The sequence below is a fragment of the Drosophila busckii genome, chromosome 3R (genome assembly GCF_011750605.1).
Source record: "Drosophila busckii strain San Diego stock center, stock number 13000-0081.31 chromosome 3R, ASM1175060v1, whole genome shotgun sequence".
Taxonomy (NCBI): domain Eukaryota; kingdom Metazoa; phylum Arthropoda; class Insecta; order Diptera; family Drosophilidae; genus Drosophila; species Drosophila busckii.
Genome location: NC_046607.1, coordinates 12,134,255 through 12,152,422, shown reverse-complemented (window position 1 = coordinate 12,152,422; position 18,168 = coordinate 12,134,255). Strand labels below are relative to the sequence as shown.

At 42.0% G+C, this 18,168-nt stretch overlaps 1 protein-coding gene across 5 annotated transcripts; it reads right to left on the bottom strand.

Moving 5' to 3' along the window:
• Window positions 1-409: 409 nt before the first annotated feature.
• On the bottom strand, window positions 410-17,783 carry LOC108603418 (TBC1 domain family member 4). Of its 5 annotated transcripts, XM_017992215.1 has the most exons (9): window positions 17,649-17,783; window positions 11,998-12,483; window positions 5,268-6,022; window positions 5,060-5,200; window positions 3,930-4,838; window positions 3,720-3,868; window positions 3,061-3,653; window positions 2,431-3,000; window positions 410-2,366 (listed from the first exon to the last, which is right to left on the bottom strand). In XM_017992215.1, the coding sequence occupies exons 1-9, from the start codon at window positions 17,766-17,768 to the stop codon at window positions 1,329-1,331; spliced, it is 4,761 nt and encodes a 1,586-aa protein (XP_017847704.1). In that variant the 5' UTR covers window positions 17,769-17,783; the 3' UTR covers window positions 410-1,328. The 5 variants fall into 5 exon arrangements, with proteins under 5 accessions (XP_017847704.1, XP_017847706.1, XP_017847705.1 ...); XM_017992217.1 differs by lacking the exon at window positions 11,998-12,483; XM_017992216.1 differs by lacking the exon at window positions 5,060-5,200 and having other exon boundaries at window positions 17,649-17,768.
• Window positions 17,784-18,168: the final 385 nt, after the last annotated feature.

Sequence of the window (18,168 nt, the reverse complement as noted above, 5' to 3'; positions counted from 1 at the left end):
TGATTTGTTTTTTATTTTTTGTTTTATTTGAAGCTTTGAGAAGCTATAAATCAACAAAATAAAGTCCGATCCGTATGTTATTAACTACGTTATGTTTGCGTGGAAAATACAATTAAAATGCGTATACATTCGTATGCTTTAAAATAATAATTGCACAAATTATGAACAATATAGTAAGCAAAGCAGTAAATTTGATGCAAATTTCAATCTTTCAAAAGCGCTAAATTAACGAAATGACAACCGATTTTAGAGTTTTATAGCTCTTTATACTCTTGAGAATAAAACTGCATTCAAATTTGGAAGCTTTAAGAAAAACAATCAAGAGTCCGTTGAGTTTTAACCAAGTTACGACTAAACAACCAATGCCTCATACCTTTTTTTAAAGAATAATAAACAATACGCCATTTGTACCGATTAAGTAATTGTTATTGTATTTATTGATGCTTTATATAATTGTTTTACTCATTGACTAAACACAAATCAGCTACACAAAAGTTCAGGACGCTCAACGTTGAGTCCCGCGACTAAGCAAAGATTACTTAACAAAGAAGCAATTAAGTTTCATATATATGCATGTATATGTAATATGTATGCGCTTATATTAGTATGCGTGTGTGTGTGTGTGTGTGTATAGTTCTCTTTATATATTTAAACAGACAAGTAAAGTTTTGACAAGAAGATGCTGAATCTATATTTATGCATAATGTACACAAACGGAATCTGGTCAATTGGTTTAAATTTTAGTAAATATATGTGTATAAATAAATCAATAACATAAGTTTAAACTAATGCACTAGCAAATAAACAAACATAGGAAATTCAACAAATAGAACTAATTAAATTCGTCACAAATTAAGAACAAAACTTAAAGCAAGAGATTCTATTTTTGCATACAAGCAACATCTGAATGGATTCATCCAATTATTTATATTTTTGTATAGCAACAATTTATAAAAATGTTTGCAAAAGCAGCTAGCCAATATATAGTTATATATTTGGTATATAAGTTTAAGTTTGGGTTAACAATGAACTTTAGTTGCGCTCAATTTGCAGCATTGCGGCTGCATGATTTACATTTTGTTTTTGTATTGGTTTTGTTAACATATATGTATATACATATGTATCTATGTATGGCAACGATTTGTGCGCAACATGCAAACTAAATAGAATTTGTAGCTTTTGCTTTGGTTGGGGGTGCTCTCCCCAAGCTTTTGCTCTTGCAACTAAGTTGTACTGTGAAGCGTTAGCTCTGCTACTGTTCCTGGCCTGCTCTCGGTTATGCTCTCCCGGTAGAAGCCACGCAACAGTTTGCCAATGAATCAGAACCGTTAGCTGCGCCCGTTAGCGGCGCCCGTGGCTGTGGCATTCTCATCGCTCGGCGGCACGCAGGACAAGGTGATGGCGCGCATGTGATGCACCGGCCTAATGGACTTGAGCTGTGTGGTGCCCTTGAAGCGTACATTGACATCGCCGCCAATCATGCCCAGTGGATGCATCATGGCTGTGGGCTCCTCGGTAAGCAGCAACTCCGGAGTGCTCTTGGCCGTAGTGGTGGTCAGCACGGGCTCCATGGACGCAATGACTGGCGCTGTGGTAATCGCTATGTAGCTCTGACGTGTGGCCAGTGGCGAGAGCGCGGCGGGCGTTGTCTTGTAGCCCATGCGACTGAAAATGCTGCCAGCAGCGCTGCTGCTGCTGCTGATGTTGCTATTGCTGCTAATGTTGCTGCTGGTGCTGGGCGGACTGAGGGGCGTGCCAACGCCAGAGTCTACCTCGAGCGGGCTCTTGATGTTGGCCACAAACTTGTCCACATGCTCGGGCAGCTTGAGCTCGTCCAGCTTGGTTTGCATTACGCTGCGTGCGCTGGCGCTGTCCAGCAGCCGATTGGGGCGTGTGGGCGGCGGCGTGGGCGTGGCAGTCTGAGCCAGCTCCGGTTGTCCAATGCTCTGACTGCGCTGCTGTTGTTGGTGGTGGTGCTGCTGCTGCTGGTGACGCAGCTGCTCAAAAAAAGGTGTCTTCTCCTTCTTCTGCTTTTGTGGCGAACCAGGTTCGTCTCTTTCGCTCAACTCTTCGAGCACCTTGAGTGGAAACCCCAAGTGACTGTTGACCGAAATGGATTTGCCAATTTTACGCTCGGCAAAGATGGGCTTGCGTCGCTGGCGATCCAGATCGTCTAGCTGCTGCAGCATGCGTCGCACCTCGCTGGGCAGCTCCAGATCCGGATTCACCTCCACCAGCTGCCCAATATAGCGGCCCAGCGTTTGTATAGTCAGCTCCAGCGTCTGCACTTGCGACTGCAGCGTCGAGATCTGCGTCTGCTGCGAGGAGCGCGTCGTCTCCAGCTGTGCTATGGAGGATTGCGCAAACTGTAAGCAAAAAGTAAATGCATTAGTAGCTGCCTGTGAGCTTTAAATGATTCAGGGGGCCAACCTGCAGCTGCTGCTCCAGATGCTGATTCTGTGACTTTTCTCTGTTGAGCATCTCGAGATGATGATTCGTTGTGCTAATCTCCTCCTGCAGCACATTGTACTCCACATTGTATTCGGCCAGCTGCTTGCCAATGTCCAGCGTAAAGACCAGCTTCATAATCTTCTCCATGCAGCCCGCCTCCATGCGCGGCACCACCGACTTCAAGTAGTCCATGATCTCCTCGAAGTTGTCGCGCGCCAGCAACTGTTGCTTGTGCACCGACAGCAGCGCAATGGCGAACTTAAAGATCACATCGGAGGACTCCAGGAACAGCAAGTCAAACACGCGCGCCACAAATCCCAGCGGAAACTGCGAGCTGAACACGGTGAGTATCCATGGAGCCGCATAGAGCGTGGGCGACACATCGTTCTGATCCAGCCACACATACAGATCGGGCAGATGATCCTTGACCAGGCGCGACAGCTGGTACAGCTGCAGCTGGAACTTCTTCATGTCCGGCAGGTACTTGGTGCGCATGTTGCGCCGGAACATGAGATGCTTCAGCAGCTGGAACGCGCTCGCCTCGTCGCACTGCAAGCGAAGCGTTAAATTTTAATACAGTCAGCACTGGCTATAGTCAACGACACTTACATGCAGCAGCAGCACGCCGCAGATGAAGCCCAGACCCTGGCAATAGCCCAGCTCTGGATCCAATATGGAGTAGGCCTTGAGCAGATTGAACAGCGACAGCTGACCCAGGCCCAGCGGATCCTTGTAGAACTGATGATTGGGAAACGTGCGTCCCAGGTCAATGAATATGGCATGCTGATGCTCGGTGAGATGCTTGAGCAGCGTCTGATATGGCGTATTGAAGTTGGGGAAACGCTTCGTGTCCACGGGCGCTGTGTTCATCGAATGCTGCTCGGCCAGGAAGGTCCAGACATCGCCACGCTTGGAGCGCGGCACGCCCGTGCGTATGGCATGACGCAGCACCTTGGGGTCCTTCTTGTTGCCAATCTGCATCGAGTTGCGCTCAATGATCTGCTCCCAGCGCTCGATCAGCTGCTTGTCGCAGGGCACAATCTCCTCGTAGTCCAGCTTGATGCGCTTCAGCTCGTTCTCGTTCTGGCGCGCCTGCAGCATGGCGTTCTCCGTCTCCATGCGGTTCAGCATGATCGTCTGCCTGATGGCCGTGCGCCAAAGCTCGCGCAGCTCAGCCGCATCCCGCTTGCCGCGCTTGGCAGCTGCAAACGCCAAGAAAAGAAAAATTTTAATGACAATCGATTAAATTAAAAATGTGTGACGCTTACGCTTGCGCATGGGCGAGAGAAACTCGTTGGAGGCCTCGTTGTCCAGGCCCATGCCCTTGGAGGGCGTCACCACGCTGTTGAGTATGGCCTGGCGCCAGCTGCCCTGATGCGTCTCCGCCTCCTTGGGACTGTTGCCCACCTTCATAAAACTAAAAAAAAAAACAAAGATTAGGCAGCAGTTTAAGTGAGATGCTGGGCTGGGCCACTTACATGTCCATCATGGGGCTCTTGAGCTGATCAGCGCTGGGCTTGTTGCTCGGACTCGCGCCCACAGTGTTCGAGCGCGAGCGGAAGCCCTCGGGCGGCGACTCGTTGCCGGAGCTGGCGCCCAGCACACGCTCCGCGGAGCCTTCGCGTATGTCGCGCAGCTGATGCGAGGGCACCGCAATGTCGTCCTTGGAGGGCTTGCGCTTGAGCAGATTATCAAAGGAGTTGGTGAGCGAGCGCTTGGCCTTCATGAAAATGGTGCTGCCGCCCAAATACTGATTGAGGAACTCGGAGCGATTCTCGGCGGTGTCGTGCACATGGCGCTGCTGGCGCGACTCGCAGTGGGCGCGCAGCAGCATCATGAGGAACTGATTCTGTTCGGCCAGCGGCGAGTTTGTCTTCTCGGAGCCGCAGTACTTGGCCCACACCATTTCCTGCTCATCATCGCTGAGCGTTGTGATGCGCCGCCAGATCATCGCCTGCGTCTTCTTCTCGGACAGACCCTCGACATCGGTGCAGAGCTTGTGGTACCACAACATGGGGCAATGCTCGCAGCTGAAGATCTGCGTCTCCTGGCGCTTCTTCTGCTCGTGCTCGGCGCACGTGTCAAAGGCCTGCGCAATGGCGGCCACAATGTCATCGCAGACGTGCTCCGACTGGCACTTGAAGACATAGCCGATGTAGCCCTCGCTGTTCAGCTCGCGGCAGATGATGCCAAAGTGATCCAGCGCCTTCTGGCCATGCACGCAGCTGGCCACGTCCTTGAAGTCCTTATAAAGCAGCACCTGCTTGCGATCGGGCGATATCAAGCGCAGATCGCTGCGTCCCACCAAGAAGACCATGGTGCGGTTTTGCTCCGCATACGGCGGTATGCAGCCCTGCGAGGCGGAGCGATCTCGCTGCTTGGGAGCGCTGTCAAGAGAGAGCAAGAGAGAGAGCATTAAATTGTGCCTAATGCAAAGTAAACTTAACATGCGCTAACTACAAATTAAAATTGGGGAAGCTGCAAATCCACAACGAATATAAAATCAAGACAAGGGGGGGTGAGTGGAAAGGGTAGACATGCTGCTAAGCTAGCAGAGATTGGAGTGCAGGCAAACAGTTAAGCGAGTGGGCGAGAGTGGCGAGCTTACTTCTCCAGCGCATGATGCGGATGCAGTTGACCCGGCGCAGTTAGCACGCCCTCATCCTTGGGCGGCGTGGGCTGTTTGTTAACAATAACATTGGGCGCCTCCTGTGGCATTGTTGACGACTCCTCTGCAGTTGACTCAGCGCTGCATCCATTTGTTTGTAAATTGGATTAAGCATAAATATCAAACAATGGGCGACTTGGTTACTTACGACTCTTTGTGGCCCAGCTCCAGCTGGGACTGGCCGCGCATGAGCACGCGCCTGGCTGGTGATTTGTTCTCCTTGTCGTCCTCCAGTGGACGCGGCGCTGCATCTGCCTCGACGCCTGTTAGTTGCAGCTGCACTTGCGGCGCTGGCTTGGGCGCCGTCTGTTCCTGCTGCTGCTGCTCCTCCTCATCCTCCTCTTTGAGCTCGTGACTCTTAAGCGGCGCTGCCACAGGCTTCGCTTCAATGCCGACGCCTCCTTCGCTGCTCAACGACATTTTGCGATTCTGCAGCAGCCGCATGCGCTGCGCATCGTAGGCCTTGAACTTGGGCAGTGCATCGTCGATGAAAGTGTTGGGCACACGCTTCTGGCTGACGCGTATCTTGCCCACATACATGACCTCGAAGAAGTGCGTGTGATTGGGTGAGATGTCCGCCAGCAGTGAGAGATTGCTCTGCGCCGAGTTCGAGCTGGGAATGTTCACTTGACCCGACGAGTTGCTCAGCCCATGTGTGTACGACTTGGAAGCCTTCATGCGGCTGCTCACCGGATTGGGACTGGCATCGTGTGTGGCCTGACGCAGCGCCTCGCTCATCTTCAAGTTGTTCGCCGGCGTCGCATGCAGCCCGCCATTGACCACGCCCACATGTGTGCCGCCCCCAGTGACGGCGGCGCCGCCAATCAGCGTCTGCGGTATGCTGCCCACCGAGCCGCCGAGCGTGTGCGCCGGATCACGCATCTGATGCATCAGCTCGGCCATCTGCAAAGCAAATTGAATTGAAAATTAGCATTAATTAATAACTAATACTATATAAAAGAAAGCATTGAGCACATGCGGCAGGCAACTTCAAAATACCAATCAAATCCATTTCATTAAACATCTAACTTAACTAACTTAAATCTTTCAATCAGTCTAACATATTCGTATCTTTTTGCTTATGTATCTCATGTGCAGACATCGTGTCTGCGAATCTTTGAGGCAGTCGATGCATCATAAGTGTTCAGCTCTGCTCAGCGTGATATTTTCATTCTCAGAGTTGGAAACATTTGCCTGCTCTCTGCATTCGTTTGACATTGAATTATTGCCAAATAAAAGATATTTCGACTTTGGATCTATAGCAAAGTCCAATGCCAATGCAGCTGCATATGTGAGAAATTGTATCTTTGAGCTACATTTACTGCTAGCGCCATTTAAGAGCAAATTAAATCTCTTTGCTGCTTGTCGATCAGCCGCTAGTTGAGTGATCGTGACGTCATTAACACACACAAAAGTTGTACTATATAGACTATATAACTTTTGGTTGACATATTGTATATAAGCAAGAGGACGCGGCTAGCAACGCGTGCTGACATATTTTTGTTTATACGCAATATCTATAGGTAAATATTGTTAATTTAACATAAAGTTTGAAGCGCCAAGGGCTCAGTTTTATTTCATTTATTTCTACATAAATATTGCAAAATATACAGTGGAATTCAATTCACTGTCACGTTCACAACTCGCCTTTTATTTATTTGTTGCCTGTTTTTTTTATGAAAAATGTTTGCTTTCTACTTTTTTTTCTCTTTTATTTTCGTACGTGCTTTTCATGTTTTGCTTGTCGACTATACATCAATATGCATAAATAATGCCAAATAAACAAAAGGAAAATACAGATGCAACATAAAATTCTCAGCAAATATAAAATTACATGACAACCTACAAACAATTTGCAATTTACACGACGCCAAAGCGTCTGAGCTAACAAAAGATACAAAATCAAAGCTCAATGGGGAAATAACTAAATGTGAATAATACTTGTAAATGTTTTTTTAAATTTTGTTCATACAAAAGAACATGACATTAAATATGAACTAAAGAATTTTTTATATAAATCTGCTGTAGCTGTAAGATCTCCACTAAGTTATAAATAGCTTGTGAGTAACTTTTGGGGCGAGTTGTAACAAATTGTTGTAATAATTTTTATAGTTAATTGACGTGCGGTATGTGATGCAAAAATTAATTGAGTAAAATGAATTAACACGCTCTAGTTGCTGACAAGTAGTTAAACATTTAAGCCTCTTAGGCTCTTTGATTATTTAATCATTAATATATTGTTTGATATAGGCATTAAATAATGCCCAAAGTTCACATTGTACACACAGTTCAAATTACATTATTTATATTATTTGCTGTTGTTGTTTTACAATTGATTTGTTATCTTTATGCAAATGTAAATACGCCTCTCTTTTGTATGAAAATTATGAATGAGTTAATAATTGCAGTGAGAGGCTGTGACAAGTGTCTGCTTGACAATATATAAATCCGATTAAATTTGCAATTTACGCAATTAAATGAAATCGCTGCTTAAGTTCAATTTCATATACTGCGCAGCTATTGCTAAATATTTAGATAAACAATGCCATTTGTTATGGAATTTTAGTGCAGCTTTATTTACTGCGTTTGCCTTTTAGCAATGTGTGTGTGTGTGTGTGTGTGTGTGTGTGTATAAAATAAACACAATTCATTTTAACTGCAAGACAATTTGCCAAACAATGACGCAGATGAAATTGGAAATTATACTACAATTTAATCCCCAAGCTATAATTTGAAACAACTTTATTTATTAATTTGCTTTAAAGCAATTTTGTGTCGTGTAATTTGCCAACATGTTTATACTAGCTGCGATTTCAAGGTTGCGCATTAGCAGCAATAAAACGTTTGAGGTAGTTATAGCTTAAGTTATATATGCATCAAGTGCTGCTGGAAACTGTTCTATAAAATGTTTACTAAATGCAAGCCAGAGCCATTGTCTGGGGGTCAGGGTCAGGCTGTCCATAGACGAAAGTCAGTCAACAAAAAAAATGGAGGCAAGAGCTGAAAGTCCGACACATAGTTGAGGCAACTTTTGTGGCGCCTAAAGGCCCAAAAAAAATAAATGAGAAAAGCATGGAAAAGCAGCTGACGCGTCAGTTCTTGGCACGCGCGCCATCATAAAGATATATATACTTAAAAGAAGAAGAAGAAAAATACTTTATAAACTTGTGTGCTGAGCAGTTAGAAAATTGATGAATGGGCAGCATAATTTGAAGGGCAAATCAATTAAGCAACATATGAAACTCTCGACTATATAGGCCAAGTTGAAGAACTCGCGCGCTCTGTTGCATGCATAACAAACAAAAGAATAGCAAAAAAAAAAAAAAACAGCAAGCAAACAAGCGTGTTGCATAAGCAAATAAACAAAATGTTGCACAACTGCACAATGCGAAAAAAAATCAATGAAAACACAGAAACTTTAATGAAAAAATCAAATCAGCACAACAAAAGGCACAAAACGAAACAAATAAACTGTAAATTGAACGCAATTGAAAGAAGCAGCGACTGCGTTTTTGAGATACATATGTATCTAGATACATACGGTGCGGCTTTTATTCAATGCGGATGCATCGCTAACGGACGCAGTCAATATTGTATCTCGATGAAATGGCACCGTAAACATATTTTAGCTGCTCTTCTTCTTGCTGCTGTTAAACTGTTGTTGTTGTTGTTGTTGTTGATTGTTAATTGTTGTTAACTTACGGTTGCAAGTTTGTTATTTGTTTGCTTCACTTTTGTTTCCTTATGCACAATGTTTATAACTATCACAAATATGTTTCAATTGCCATGTTTTTGTTTATTGCATATCGCGCTATATGCCTGATTAAACAATTTAAATTAGTTATACATATATATTAGTTTAGCTTGCCAGCTGCTGAACACAAAACAAATTGAGTCTGACTATTTATTTTTTAAATTCACCCGCACCAACAACAACAACAGATGAGAAATCAATTTTGCTTTGTTTTCTTTGTTGTTGCTGAAATTGTTGCTGCTGTTTAGAAGGGTGTGAGGGTCAAAGTAATTTGTTGCGGCTTTATTTAAAAATATCGCAATTACAAGTATTTTTAACGCTTATACACACACACACACACACACATGTTTATTTAGTATATGAATATGAGCAAGCTTATTGTATTTCAAATAGAAATTGCTAACTTTTACTTTTGCCGCACATTCTGTTCATTTGTTGCCTTAGCTAATTGTTGCTTATTTTTGTTTTGTATCGTTTGCTCTTCATTCGATTTTAAGCTGTTTACGCTGCCTATTTACAGCTAACAACTTGAGTATTTGGGACAATGCAAATAAATAAACATATATGTATATACATATATGTATTTTAAGTGCTTTTATGTAAGAGTTGCGAATACGAAGCAAACAAATTTAAAGTCAGTTAAGTCGTAGTACACAAACTGGATTTAACTTCTATTATTTGCAATTGTCAATTGATTTGCTCTTGCGTTTATCAATTATTGTTAAACTGCCGCACAAGGCACAGCAATGTGTTGAAAATAAAACACATGTAAAAATCATTTAATATATATATTGTGCTGGCAAAACATTCATTATACATATATGTATGTATTTGTGTAGACATTTGTTTTGGTTTTTCAGCTGACGCATTTTAGTAACTAATTTATTTATATTTTCTTTGTCTTTGTCGCTTGCTTATTAATTTCATACATTGAGCTTATTATAAATTTGTTTATCACTTAGCCACGCTTTATGTTTTATATATTTAATATATTTTCTTTTAATATTCGAAGGCTGTCTCGCTGCCTTTCAGCGAAGCGCGCACGCGATTCAATTGCCGACAATCAACTGGCAACGGGATCCCTCAAACGTTTGGATCCCAGCCGCGCGCTCTCTCTCTCTCTCTTTGTAGTGTGAGAGCAATTCGAAGAGCAGCGGTAAATGCAAAGCGGCATGCGCATGCGAATGCGAAGAAAATGCGCGAATGAGCGAAGGTGAGCGCGAGAGAGAGTTAACTGTGCATGTTCATGTGTGCATGTGTGTGTGTGTGTGTGTGTGATGCAGAAAGTTGAAACAGATAAAAAAGGAAAGCAAAGCAATTGTTGAGTTTAGGCAATTGCTAAGCGTGGCATGGAAACTAAAAATGGCTAAAGTTCTGCGCAAAGCATAGAAAAAGTTAAACAAAGCGAAAGCAAAATCGAACGCTAACTTTATGCCAAAGCGCAAACTAAATTAAAATACTCTGAATAAAGCAAAGGCAAAGAGCAAGACGGCAGCCAAAATGTGCGACAAATGCAATTTGTTGGCGTGCAGGAGCTTTCATGTTGCACAGTGGGACGGAAGTATGCATACGATATGTGTGTGTGTGTGTATATTGCTGGCAAACAAAACTTGAAAGCCAATTATCAATTGCTGTTAGCCAAGCGGCAACGAGAGACTGAGGTAGTTATAATAGTAAATATCAATTTTCAAAGTAGAGTGCTGGCCAGCAAAGTGAAACAGCAAACATGGCAGCAAGGTCAACAAAGACATATGGAAATATCAATAGCAGTGGCCAGAGTCGAAGCCAGAGCCATAGGGGCAACAGCACTGCTTTAAAAGCAAGAATACTGACTACAGCTCTCTTATTTTTCCCATTTTGCAGCACAATAAAGTCGCTGGCTCCTGACAGCTCAGCGTTAAACATAAAGCGAGCACATGCAATCAACTTGAATTTGCTGTGTGTGCTGCTGCTGTTGCTGCTGTCAGCAGCAAGGGGATGTCAAATTGCATTTCACATTACGCATACGCCGTGTGTGTGGACACTTTAATTATTTACAAGCTTATGAAATTGTTGTTACTCCCACTGGCGCGTTTTGTTTATACGCGTTACGCTATTTGCAATTAGGATAAATGATTTTCTTTTTTTGGGCGGCTGCGCCAGCCTAATGATGTCCCCAGCCAATTATTTGGAGCAGGCAATTTGGAACTTTAGAGCGCTTGGTATAAATCAATAAATGCTCTTAACTTTGTTTAAAGCGCTTATGTTAAGATATATATAACTTTGCTGCATATTAACTGACGCCGTAGCAACCAACTGACCCAGTTACCAAAAAACATATTTTCTATACGTTCGAGTTGTTTCTCTTTCAGCTGGTAGCGGCAATATTAAGTGTTGTGGGCGTGGCTAACTGACGTTGTCTCAAATGGCTTTTGACATGCAATCAACAACACACAGGCAGCGACTAAAAAACCCAGAGCAATTAGAACTTATATAAAACCAACACACACACACACACACACGCACACGCACAGTGTGTAGCAAAGAAAACTGTAAAATATATTTGAATTGCTGCTTCTTCTATGCGACTGTGTGGCAAGTATGCTCATTAAAATGTTGCAAGTGCAACAAAAACGCCAGGAACGCCCACACAATTGTATGCATATAGTCCAAGGGGCGTGGCAGAGCTAACGTTACGCTTGTCTTATAATTTCAAATTAACATTTTGCGTGTAGCACAAACGTAGCTTGAAGGTCAGTTTCAATTTCTAACTGCGCCCGCCCTAACGATTTTCTGCTTCTTCTTCTATTTTTGGGGGTAGGCTGTTACTATTTTAGTTTTGCCTTAATTAGAAACAGTGACGGAACTCGGATTTATGGCGTGCTGGGCACCCTTCTAGCCCAATATGGCGATAAGGCCTTCAAATTTGGTATTGCTTAAGTTGCTAAAAGTTTAATTGAAACTAAAGTTGGGTTAACTCTGCATTTCAACTAGTTTTTAGTATAAAAGTTCATCTGAAAAAAGTTTCTTTGGTTTAAATAGCTCATAAATATATTAATTTATGTTCAATTCAGCTTTAAGAACTTTAAACATTTACAAACTAAAGCAAGAAACTGCTGTCAAAATCGATTTAAAGTTAACTTACCTCTTCGACGGCATCGCATTCGAACAGATAAATATGCAGCAGCGGATCCTTGGGATCCTTCAGCAAGTAAACGAGCCCAGTGAGCGGACCTTGGAATTCCATAAAGTTTTGCGGCTGCTCCGCATCGACAGCGGCTTGTTGGTGTTGCTGCTGCTGTAGCTGATAAGCGGCAGCTGCGCTGGACGAGAGCGAACCATAGGATGTGGATGTGGTCAGCGTTTGACGCGTGCCATTTGCGGTTAGTGTGGCCGGAGCTTGTACGCCAGCAGCTGCACCAGCTGAGGGGCCAGCAGCAGCAGCAGCGATGGATGACTGAAGTGTATTTGTTGCTGATTTCAGTTGCATGAAGCCGTTGCCAATGCTCTTCGCCTGCGGTTTGTGTATGATGCGGCACATGCCCACAATATGCTTCAACGGATGGCTAAATTGTAGCTCAAAGTCCGAGTTGTAAGACTCCAGTATGCCGTGCTCAATGCCCACAGACAGCTGAAAAAGCAAATGGCAAGAAACTCGGATCAATATTATGCTGGCAAATTGTGCAGAAATTTAATGAGCCGACAACAGTTAAATGCAGGCAGACAATTGTCTAGTCTACTAATGAGTGTGTGTGTGTGTGAGATTAACTAACACACACAGCTTTTGTTTGTTATTTGCATTAACATTAGTGTTTGCTATTTGCTGTGGCAAGCAGTTAAAGCAGCCTTAGTAGCAACAATAGCAAGACCGACTAATTAATGCGCTATGTATAAAATACTAATGACAATTTATACTATATATTGTATTATTTCATAGTGCTGTAAGCAAATTGACTAGCCAAGTACAGTTAATTCAAAATGCCAAACGATGCGAGTCTAAGTTTCCACTACACGAAGCAGATTAACAGTATTAAATACTTTTAATCAGTTTACTTGCATGCACAAGCACAAAAGCAATGCGCTGAAGAGCAAACCAAAAGAGACAACGAACCGCATAAAGAAGCAGCGGAGGGTGAGCGAGAATGAGCGTGGGCGGCGGCACAGTAGCTAGATAACATGAGCAAAAACATGGCGGCTGCTCCATTTCCGGCGCACTCATCATCGTCAACAACGACGACAACAGCAACAACAACAACAAAATGTGAACAAAATGCGCCGCCATGTGCCATATTCTATGCTTGGTTTTATATTGTTCTTGGCCTCCTTTTTTTTATGCAACGTATAGCAAAATACACTGCAAGAAAATCACACTGCAAATGCAAAAAATTATTTCAGACAAATCATAACTTTTATATAAACAGAAATTGCAGTACGCAGCATAATAAACATTTCAGCTCAATTATTGTTACGCATTCTGCAAAATTTATCTTGAAACTACAGATATTTTATTCATTATCTAACTTTTCTAAGCATTATAACCAACTATTGTTAAATATTTCTTTGGCACTAGTTCTAACTATATTTTTCTTGCAGTGTATACATATTTGTCCGTACTATATGTAACTATATATTTGTTGGCTCTGCTGACAGCATAGCGAGGGTGTGTCAATCACCGTGAGTTTGGAGTCCCTGTTAGGTGTGTTTGCGGGTTGGAAGGACGATAAGGACGCTATCAAAGGTGCTTGTGTGCTAAAACAAAATGGAAAGAAAATGAAATTTATGTTTGCTTAGTTAAACAGACGCTAGTTAATTTACTGCTGCCAACAAGCGTAGCTCAAGTAAAAAATAATAACTTAAAGCGTATAATTAAGGACTCGTTTGCCAAAGCCAACTTATTCCATTGACACCTTCATTGGCACAATGTAAACAGACGATGTTATTGCTTACGTGAGCGCTGCCGTAACCTAATCCAAGGCTTAATTTCACTAATTGAGCCAAACAACAACAAATAAACACAAAGTCGCAGCTAAGAAAAACAGAAGAGCTCAAGCAACACAAGTTTGCTTAAATAGAAGAGCTTGACGTTGATTATAGCAAAAGTTCTGCGTCTTTGTTGCTGCTTCTTTTTTAGCGTAAAATTAAATTAAAATCAAAGTGGCAGCCCAGCCACGTGGCACAAGCTGCAGCAGCAGCAGCAGCATCAAAGCAAAAACTTTGCAATTAATAACGTTTTAGTGTAAAGACAGCTGGGAGAAAGATTCAACTGGGAGCCGAGCTGCGCTGGCTGGCTGCTGCTAATGATAGGGGGAGAGACTGAGCGAGAGAGCGTGTTCAACCTTAATTCACCTTTGGCATTTGGATAATTAATTTCGCAGTGGTCAAAGCGGCTTCTGTGCTGCCACCGACCGTTCTCTCTATGGAATCAATTTTCAATTAATTTTTTTTTAATAGCGTCAGTTGATAGTTGAAACGGCTGCCAACTATTAAATTGAAATGTTGCTTATTTTTGCCAAAAGCAATGCATTATAATTTTATATTGTGTGAAGTTCTAATTGGGTTAAAGTTATTGGCACTGCCGAAATTAAATTAAATATAAATAAATGAAAGCTGAGAGCTGATTCTTAGCGAAGCTCTGGCAAGAATATTTTGCAATATATTTGAGCCCTAAGTGTTATTTTAATATTCAGCAAGTATCCACTTGATTCTTGTGCTTGCATTAGCTGAAATACAACGCGTTATTAAGTCTTGAAAAAGCAGTTGAAGCAAATTATATGGCTAACAACAACACTGACAGCAACAAGCTATGTAATGAGCAATTGTAGACAATTTATTGAGCAACGTACAGCAGCAGCAACAACAAGTGCACACAACTCAAGCATGACAACAACCACAGCAGCAACAATAATAAAGGCAAACGTCAGCTGTTGGCAAAGCGTAATGAAAAAATGGTTCAAATGTATAAATCAGTGGGCAATAACACGCGACTTCTGACGTGATTGCAAGCCAGAGATGGGCGCGAGTAAGTCGTGATAAAGACTTAAGCATTAACAAAAGTTTATAGCGCAAGTATTAGACAAGCTTAAGCTAAAAACTTTGAAGCTTAGTTATGTAAGAATTGCGAACAATCACGCGTGCATCACTAAGCTTAATTCTAATAATTTTGCCAGCTAACAACAATAGCAAAAGCAACTTGAACAATAGCGACGTTTCACGTGGCGCTAACTGCATTGCGAGCGTCGCTAGCAAAGACAATAGCAAAAGCAAATAGCATATGTGCAACTTTTAGTTACATACATATGTATATGTGAGCTAGACTCGTTAGTTGCCCCCGCCAATTAGAGCTGACTTGAAAGTACAAAAGTGAGCTAAGGGTCAGACTAGCAATTGTTACGCATACGCAGTGTGCACCAAATCAGTTAAAATAGCTTATTAAATTTGCATAATAACATACAATTTTATTAACAAAGCCACAGACAAGCAGCAGCAGCAGCAGCAATTTCTTTCATGTTTTAGCTAAATTTAGTCATTGAAATTATTTATGAAACAGACAGCAGACCAGACCAGACTCTTGGCTGGCTGTCAAGATTCAAAGCATACTTTTTGGGCTTTGCTGGGGCAGCAGACGCGACGCCGCACACTGCTCTGTTCTGTTCCATGCATGTCAAGTGAGTCAACGCTCTATATACTTAAAAGCGAGCGTTGGGTTCAACCAGAAATCAACGGACCGCAAGGCTATGCAACATCAAATGCAAAAGCGTCAGCTAAATGGAATTGAGTGCTTTGCCCACTTTTCGTCAGTAACGCATACGCCGCGTTAGCCGAGCAAGTGAGAGAGCGAGCGCGCAGCCAATGGGGCTACAGTCGAGTAGCAAGTGTGAAAGCGTTTATGCTGCAAGCAGGCTCAAGAGAGTTCGCGGATTAGCAGCGAAACTCGAGTGACTTCAGCCTCAGCAACTCCCGCCAGCTCCATCCGTTTCATAAAGCAGCAGCACGTAAACCAAAATAAGCAAAACTCGAATACGTATTTTTCTTTTTTTTTTGCGGCCTATTGATTTTTTCATTTGCAGCTCTCCCATGTGTGTGTTTGTGTTTGTCCTGCCGCTATGACGTCAATGCCGCAATAGGCTGCTGAGAAAGCGTGTGGCATGTGGCAGGTTGCTACCTGCTGTATTTGATAGCTGAGGCTAACGTGCTTTTAATTGTTTGCAATTTAAACTGAATAACTTATTAGCGTACATTTGAATATGCGTCTAAAATCAAATAGAATTAAATAAAAAGTTAACAATTTTAATATATATTATAACAATTTGTTAGTTTGTTTTATATACATTATTAAATTAGTGCCATAAATCTTTGCTGCCACATGCATAATTTATTTTATTTTAAACTTGCTACATTATATATTAAATAGCTATCATATTTCATTGCTCTAATTGCTAGCCAATATGCAATGCAAATATTTATACTTATTTATGCTACTTTATTATGCAGAAGTAAGTGACATACACACACTGACGCACTGACGCACTTGGGGTACTCAACAATGTTTGTTTGGTCATTGAAGCGCCGCAAAAGTTGACATAAAACTTTATTGTGTGCACAACACAGAGAGAGAGAGAGAGAGAGAGAGAAGATGTGGGGGGGCGTGTGTTAAGTGGGCGTGGCATGTTTCGCACTTGAGCGACAGACACAAAAAGGCAGCTTGTTATAATTTTTCATGCACTATTTAACATAATAAAGCAATAATCTGCCTGCAAACATTTGGCGCAGAATATAAAGTTTATATTATAAAATATATGCATAAAGTTTAGCATCATATTTTATATTCTGTCTGGTCTAATGATTGCATCTCAAGCCTGCACATTTAATATAGAGATTTATAAACATTGCTTATTTAGCCAAAGCAGTACTTACTGCCAATAAAACTGAATGAAAACTTTGGGCTATGCTAAATTTGAGTTCAACTTCAATTTATCAGCACTTCAAGCAAAGGTCGGCACGTAAAAGGACTTAGTTTAATGCATAGAAAGGACGACAGCACGTGCACCTAAGAAGGAATTGAAGCAACCTATAGCCAACGTATCCCTAAGGATATTGAAGGATATTTAATTATGAGCGAACACTGTTTGGACCCAACAAATCCCTTGAGCGTCGTTTACCAATGCAACCAAGCACACCCACACACACAGACACTTTCACATATGAAAGTGTTGGGCGACTAATTGCAAGCTTTGCTAAAATTAATTTCAAGACTTGTCTATAATTGCTAGAAGAGTTGGCTGTTGCTAAAAAGAAAACAGCAGCATACAAAAGTTTAGTTTGTATAAAACTACTACTTAGTATTATTTAGCTTGTACTGTTAGTAGCACTTATATAAATTAAACGACGCTTAAATCTCTGCAGCTTAACACAGATTTCTTACTAAATTTAATTTGCCACTACCATTAAGAGTAATCCCCAATTATGGTTTCTATATTTAGCCAACGAACATGTGCTTAGCTTAAACAGTTGCTAATCAACCTAATTGCTGTGAATGAAGCGGAAAATTATTAATACAATACAACACGGGCTTTGACTTGGGCATTGTTGCAGCCTGACGAGACGTAATTAATTAATTTATTGAGCCGTAATAATTGCAAATTGTGCGTAATTGTTTTAGGCCAAGATAAAAGCTTGTTAGGGATAACACTTAATGCAATTGGATTAACAGGCCATGCCTCATAGCTCAGACGAGCAACTTTTAATTGCTAAGCAAAGCAAAGACGATAGTCACTTTATAGTTTCAGTTACACTCACCTTTGTATAGCTTTCAGTTGATCTGATGTCGTTGATAGTCCAGGGCAGCATTGTTGCGGAGTAGCGCGGATCGACGGATGCACTGCCGCGATAATTCAATGACACGAGTCGGGTTTTCATTTTGTCTGCGCAAATTTAACTTTCTTTATATTTTAATTTATGCTAGTAAATTTGTTTTATATTTTCAGAGTTTTGCTTTGGTTTATATGAATTAAGTTACATTTTAGTTTGTCATTTCAGCAGATTTTTGTTATTTGCTGAAATAAATAAGTTAAGAGAATTAAAGAGTTGATTGCATGAGTCACCGCTTTGGAGATTGCTCTGCCTATAGCAACTAATGGCATTCGCTAAAAAGGACAATGACCACCTGACTGCGCCACTTAGGGCTAACTGTGCTATAGATAGAACTTACTATTAAGCTATTGATTTTTTATGCTTTCACCCTCCGCTCTAACTTTACTTTATTGCATTTGCAAAAACGAAAAACCGAAAGCATGGCAGCGTCTTCTTTGTATGTATT

Coding starts and splice junctions, on each gene's coding strand:
- LOC108603418 (XM_017992215.1), bottom strand. CDS start 17,768: ATGAAAACCCGACTCGTGTCATTGAATTATCGCGGCAGTGCATCCGTC. Junction 5,201..5,267: donor GAGCTGGGCCACAAAGAGTC/GTAAGTAACCAA, acceptor AAATGGATGCAG/CGCTGAGTCAACTGCAGAGG. Junction 4,839..5,059: donor CCGCATCATGCGCTGGAGAA/GTAAGCTCGCCA, acceptor CTCTCTTGACAG/CGCTCCCAAGCAGCGAGATC.